Source organism: Phaenicophaeus curvirostris, chromosome 1 (genome assembly GCF_032191515.1).
Source record: "Phaenicophaeus curvirostris isolate KB17595 chromosome 1, BPBGC_Pcur_1.0, whole genome shotgun sequence".
Lineage (NCBI taxonomy): Eukaryota > Metazoa > Chordata > Aves > Cuculiformes > Cuculidae > Phaenicophaeus > Phaenicophaeus curvirostris.
In genome coordinates this window covers 146,437,198-146,444,038 of record NC_091392.1, presented here as the reverse complement: position 1 = coordinate 146,444,038, position 6,841 = coordinate 146,437,198, and the positions used below count along the sequence as shown (strand labels likewise).

Sequence of the window (6,841 nt, the reverse complement as noted above, 5' to 3'; positions counted from 1 at the left end):
TTCGGATGGAAAAGGCCAGTAGTGTAAAGGATGCATCCTCCTATCACCCAGAGCAATAGGCAGTTAATGACAGACAGAGTTATTGATGTGTAGAAATATCACTGTACTTCACAAGAAACCTGAATGCAGTTTCACAACACAGATGAGCATCGCCATCCTTATTCTACATTATAAAAAAATCATAGAATCATAGAATAGTTTGGGTTGGAAGGGACCTTAAAGACCATCCAGTTCCAATCCCCCTGCCATGGGCAGGGACACCTCCCGCTAGATCAGGCTGCCCAAGGCCCCATCTAACCTGGCCTTGAACACCTCCAGGGATGGGGCAGCCACATCTTCCCTGGGCAACTTGTTCCAGTGTCTCACCACTCTCACGGTGAAGAAATTCCTCCTTATGTCTTGTCAAAATCTGCCCCTCTCCAGTTTAGACGTGTTCCCCCTCGTCCTATCACTACAAGCCTTTATGAATAGTCCCTCTCCAGCTTTCTTGTAGGCCCCTTTCAGGTACTGGAAGGTCACTATAAGATGCCCTCTGAGCCTTATCTTCACCAGGCTGAACAAGCCCAACTCTCTCAGCCTGTCCTTGTACAGAAGGTGCTCCAGCCCTCTGATCATCTCTAGAGTCACCCCTGCACTGTCAGTTACCTCAGCTTCTGCATGTCTGAAAGTGACAATGGAAAAAAAAGGCAAACACAGCTTACAAAAAATACACCAGGCAGAAGGATTGATGTTGATGGATGCGGTACAGGTCCCTGCGCTTTTCTGTGGCACCCACACCTTGTCTGTTCCCACAGAGCATTACAATTTGGAAGCACGGGGGAATTTGAACTTGCAAAGCAAGGACAGAAGGAACCACCTGCTGAAGCATGGCAGAGAGTTAGTAAGGGCTTCATCAGATGGAAGGTTCCTTCCTGAAAATGGGCAAAGCTATTCTTAGTTTTCCATTTATCTTTTCCTTCTGAACGTGGCTGGCAGTTGCACTGCCCTTTTACCTCCTGAAGTCTTTACCCTGTTGCACACACACTTGGCTGCTCATGAGATGCCCAAATTAGGAATAAAATCTTTGGCTTCAGAAATAAGGCCGTAATGAAAACTCAACAGAAAATTTCAGAGAAGTTCTATCTTTCAAGTTACAAAACAGAATGTGCAACAAAGAGTTTAGCTTTTATTTAATTTTTTAATTGCACATCATCTCCGTTTCATGTGGCACTTTGAGCCACTATGAGCTTTCTGGGCAGAGGTAGGTCAAGCACAATGATAGCTACCTCTACACCCCCCAAAAGAGAGAATTATTTGTAAAATATCATACTTCCTTATCTTAAACACAAACAAAATACAATAACTCTGTTAAGATGGATAAGCATTCACTTACCATGCCTACTCACAATAGGAAAAAAAACAAGCAGAGCTGGCAAAAAATATTTGGTTAATGTTAATGCATATAAAAATGGAGCTTTGGTGTCCTCTCATCAGTGTACTTATGACTGCTTTCAGATTGGCAGAAATCAGAAACAAGGTAATGGAAAGGCAGGACAGAGAAAAGATTTCTTCATGCTGTTTCAGATCAACTGCATTTGAAACCCAACATGAGAACATGACATCACGCCTTCAGCATGCTTACAGAAGCTCCACCTGCCTCCTCCACCTGAGGGGATCTGAATCACTGATCCTCACCACCCATTCTTGGGCTATACAAGCACTGTTGTCTTTTATGAATAAAAGAACCCCCAAATGATTCCAAGTTCACCCATCCAAAGGATGCAGAGCCATATCCTGGAAAAGTAGGGTTGATGTCACGTGAGCATTAGACTCCAGAGCTCCATCTTTACAAATAGTGAAGGGTTTCACTTTGGCAACAGGATCGTTCCTGTAGGAACAATACTAATTACAGAACATATTCATTGAGGTCCAGCAGAAAAATAGACTTTACTTAATAGAGAAAAATAGAGTTTACTTAATTCTTTAAAAGTGGGGATGAATAATTTTCATACTGCTTTACACCACTGCCTTAAAGGAGAAACATCTCTGTAACACAATAGCATGGACTTCTTACTTCTTTACCCTCTTGACAGAAAGCCTTTTTCATGACATGAAGCCTAACATTTGCTTAACAACAAATAGAGTATTTCACTGTGTGTATAAGAGGCATGGGAAATACATTGGAATTTGTCAAGTACATACACCAACAAGAGGATGCATCCTAGTAATTATACCCAATCAAAATCTGAATGTCCTTAAGCTTCCCAAGGCCTTTCTCATTAAGAGGTGAACATTGTACCCACTTGTCTGAAATACAGAATTGTCTGCATGTGGTTGTAGAGGTAGGTGCAGTTGCTGATCCCTCTGTCAACAGTTTATAACTCTCAGTTTATAACCAAAACTGCCTATATTAGAGGTGGGCCGTCCTTATCTCGTTTTCCCCAGCACGCTGTGTGTAACTCAAAGGTCAGAAAATATGTTTTGCTGAATATTTTTCTAAAATTTCACATGGTTGTAAAATATTACCCTTTTTCCTTTTCAGAAGATCTGTTCCTTTTGGTGTGCCAAAAAAAAAAAAAAAAAAGCTGAGGGAAGCTGCTGGTGCTGACACTTGAAAGGTAAAGAGCTTGCCACTGTTCAAGTGTCAGCACGAGCAGTTTCACTGTTGAGAAGGAAGACGGAAGCAACCAGTGGCTGGGGAAATGATCTTCTTACAGGACAGCGACAAACAGTTCCACAGCTGTGCCTTCTCACCCACTGGGGTGCCCAGCTGCTCTTGTGTTTGCTAGGGATGGGAATCACTTCAACCACCAGTCTGGCTGAGGGCTGCCAGCTGGGTTAGTACAGAGCAGACCTATTTGTTTTAGTTTAACCTTTCAGAAGAGAATTAAGGACAGTTGAATACATACTTGTAAAGGTCTTTGCTAAGACTTCTGAGCATGCTGCGTCTCCTCCAGACCTCAGAGCCTAGGACTGAGCCAGTCTCTCCCTGCAATTACACCTCCCGTTGTCAGCACAAACTAAGGACACAAATTGCAGGGAGTTTGGCCACTAGCAGGTATATGCAGTGGATGCAGCACTGCAACTAAATACAATGAGCTTCTTAAAAACCTAAAGGTGGCACAGATGAACAAAATCAGCATTTATTATAACTGCTAAAAATTCATGAGTTACAACCTCATTCTCTTCTTACTGATGGAATAATACTGCAAGAATCTAATAAAGTAACCAGAAAACAAAAAACCCACCAGATTTTGCAAGGCTTCCAAAGCAGAAAGCTGATGAAAACCATATAGACACCTCACATGACCAACTTCAATCATTTATGTTGACAGCCCGTTTATTCCTTTTTCCATTGCCACAAAATTTACACACGTACAGCTTACTCAGCAGCAAATCTCTCAGGTGCATCGAGTGAGCAGGTGCCTGCAGGTTTGCTCTCCTTGGCATGATATACATAATAAATTACATTTAAATTTAGAACTGGCAAGTACAAATCCTATGGCTCAGTTTCAAATACTCTAGGATGTAAAACCAAACAACTTGGCACCAAGTTTAAAAATACTTACAGCATATCTAGGAACTGATACTGTATGCACTGAATAACTTGAAGACATCTCTACCATTTATGATTATAAATTGATCTGTCTCAGTGTTACCACTGTACCAGCTTACCTAAAAAAGTCAGAGTGCCCTGTAAAGTGGAACAGTGGACAAGCAGAAGATTATTAAAATACATAAGGAAGCCATCATTTTAAAGCAGTTTATTTGCATTTACTTTTAAGATCATTCAAGTGTGAAGGTGTTACTCCGTGCTATTGCTTATGGGAATTTAAAATGCGTAAGTGGCTTCAAATGTGTAGAAGACTAGGAAGAACAAAAGAAAAAGCACACTACCCCTAGGAAGCTGGCTGATAAGGAGTAATTGCTATCTTGAGAGTGTTTTTCCTAGTCTTCCTCTGTTGGAAGGTTTCTTCCATGAAGGATCCTCACAGGAATGTCTTAAGAGTAAGTGAGCAAGTGTATATATATATATAGAAACTGAATGCTGTGCTAAGCACCTTCCTTCTTCCTCAAATCAAGAAGGCAAAAAATCTCAACCAACATGCAGTTGTTATGCTCTATTTATTTTAAAGGGTAAAAGGTTCATCAGGTTGATTTGAAGGATTCTCAGCAAGGACAAGTGTTTCAAAAGCTCAGGCACTCTGAAACTATTCTGTTACATCACATACCAATAGATTAAACTACTTCTGGTCAGTTATATTATAGCAATGTACTTTAAGTGGCAATTGTGCGAATAACAAACATTACGCTACTTTTAGCTTGATAAATGCATTTGACATTACAAGATGTTACACATTCTGCAAATGTACTGGACAGATACAGAAATGGCTTGTTTCAGGGAAGAAGAGTAAGTAAATCAAATACATTAAAGAGAGCATAATACTATTTTAAATCTCTGCTGACTGACGTAGAATACCTGGACTTATGTACACAAATGCCCTTCTAAAAAGATATAGTCAGAAAGTAATAATTTGGCTTAAAATTACTCCCTAACACTACCCAGCAGAGAGGCAACTGCAGACGGAGACACTGACCTCTACTGGCTGCCATGCAAGAGCTAACATTTACAAACCCTGATTGCGGGGAAAAAGACTACTTATTTATTACAAATCACTTGTGGGGCATTTGTAACTTGCCTTCTATATTCTCATTAACAGAAAAATTGCTGTCTTTTTCAAATTTGTCCTAACCCTGCTTTTCAAACATCATGCACAACGGAAATTCTCTCAGGCAGAAGAATGGGGGTAATCTTTCTGTACACAGCTTGTACATTCGTTCTTGTAGGCTGCACTGACATAAATGAAAGCTGACTGCTTATATGAAACTCTAAATATTAGAGTTTAAGAGAATATTCTAATATTCTACCCTCACAACTACAAAACAGAGTAGTATGCTGTCGTGCAATACTTGTATGATTTGTTGTGATCCAGATATAAATTAGGTAACTTAATGCACTATTTTCTCCAAAACTGTGGCATCTATTCAGCCCTGATTACAGAAAATATATTAATATATTAATCACAGCTGTACATACTCTTTAGTAACTCCTTGTTTTAACAAACTTTTACAGAGGCTATGACAAACTCATTTTGATGAGGTAGCATGTAAAAGAGCCCTACGTGAAGATGCATTGAATAGCTTCTAGTGAAACTTCTTTGTGCTTAGGCACTGGAAGACACAGTTGAGAAAAAGGAGACTGACCTCTGTATACTTCATAATCGATAGCTGGTGAAAGGAGAGAACCAAACGACTACACAAATTCTGATTTAGTGAAAACTGGTTCAATTCCACTAGCCTTGAGATCAATTACACTGCATTAATTCACTCTTTTTTTTCCTCCTTAAATGAATGTTACTGAATGCACAATACATCCGCAGGCATGAATGCTTATCACCATTAATGGAAAGTCTCCTTACCTCTAACTATCTCTCCAAAATGGAAGCCAATTAGTTAAGTCTTTGGGCTTATTCACATTTATTTTCTGTGTCACGTGACAGGAATTGCTTTAGTAACTATGATGTATTTAGCTGGAATTTATGACATGTTTCAGGCTACAAATAAAATTAAAAGTTATATTCTACCAGTTCCTTATTTAAAGCAAAAAAACCCACATACTTGAAGACTAACTGAATTATTATAGTAAAACATGAACAACAAAAGCATCTTTGGTTGTTTGATGTGTACTTTAAAATGATTAATAGAAAAGCTAGTTGCAACATATCGTAGGGCGGCAGCCCTTCCTCAGTAGTGCTACTGTTACATGTCCAAGCACCTCAAGAATAGAGCAGTGAGGAAGTTAATGTTACTGGGAGAAAACAAAAGGCTGGATGTAACCAATCTACACATCTAGGACTTAAAAATAGAAATTGAAAAATTTTGGCAACAAGTAAAAAAAGCATTTTTTTTTGTTTCATTACAATTCTATATTAGGACAGATCCATGGAACTAACTTTTATAAAAATACAACATACTGCATAAGTTTTATTTAGGGATTTAATTTATATATCACAAATACTGCTTTTAATATAAGTACAATATAATACAGTTTTATTTATGTAGCTGCTGGTGTTCACTCTGGATCAGGAACTGAATGGCATGCTGTGCTGTCAAAACTTTAATAAAATGGCCTCTATAGTTAAACTTCTCTGAAGTATAAAATCATGCAAAAATCTACAACCTATATGATACACCCAGTACAATAATTGAAGCCAACAGCCTACAAACAGCCTGGACTATCTTCCGAGTTTGTTCTTAAAGTGTCCATAAGCAACCAATCATTTTCTTTAGCCAGAAAGGAAAAACTTCAGTTTTGTCTGCAGCATCTCATCATGACCACTGAACCCATGCATGTGCACAGTTATCAGTCAACACATCTTCCTTGGCTAACGCAGTTCAGAGCGCGTGTTTAGTCCACACTGACAAGTCTGGGGTTAGGAAGATTTACGTTTTCCTCCTGTGACTACTGGTCGTGCATATTCCACAAAATCATCTATAAGAACAGGCCACGCTCCTAAAGAGAAGTCAAGCAATTCATAAATTAATGTATCCTTATCAGCAATAAATCAGTGTGGTCTCCAAATACAGAAGCTTATTTTGACATTTCTGGCCTAGTCTTGCTTTAACATGCATGATATGTTCAACACTTCAAAAAAAGCACCTAATTAAGAAATTAAACATTTGAATCTCTTCTTGCAGAAATAGTTTTTAGCACCAATAAAATGTTTTTAAAGCATAATCCACACTACAAAGTTTCTAAACATGAATTGACAGCAGAACCATGGCATTCCTATTAAAGCCA

At 38.9% G+C, this 6,841-nt stretch overlaps 1 protein-coding gene across 4 annotated transcripts in view; it reads right to left on the bottom strand.

Annotated features, from left to right (window-relative positions):
• Nucleotides 1-4,087: 4,087 nt before the first annotated feature.
• DCUN1D2 (defective in cullin neddylation 1 domain containing 2) overlaps nt 4,088-6,841 on the bottom strand; it is a 28,452-nt gene continuing 25,698 nt past the window's right edge. For 3 of the 4 annotated variants that reach the window (XM_069878104.1, XM_069878122.1, XM_069878114.1), the window contains exon 7: nt 4,088-6,553. In XM_069878104.1, coding sequence (XP_069734205.1) covers nt 6,474-6,553 — 80 coding nt within the window. In that variant the 3' untranslated portion in view covers nt 4,088-6,473. The remainder of the gene's footprint in view (nt 6,554-6,841) is intronic. The other variant, XR_011339217.1, reaches the window with a different exon arrangement.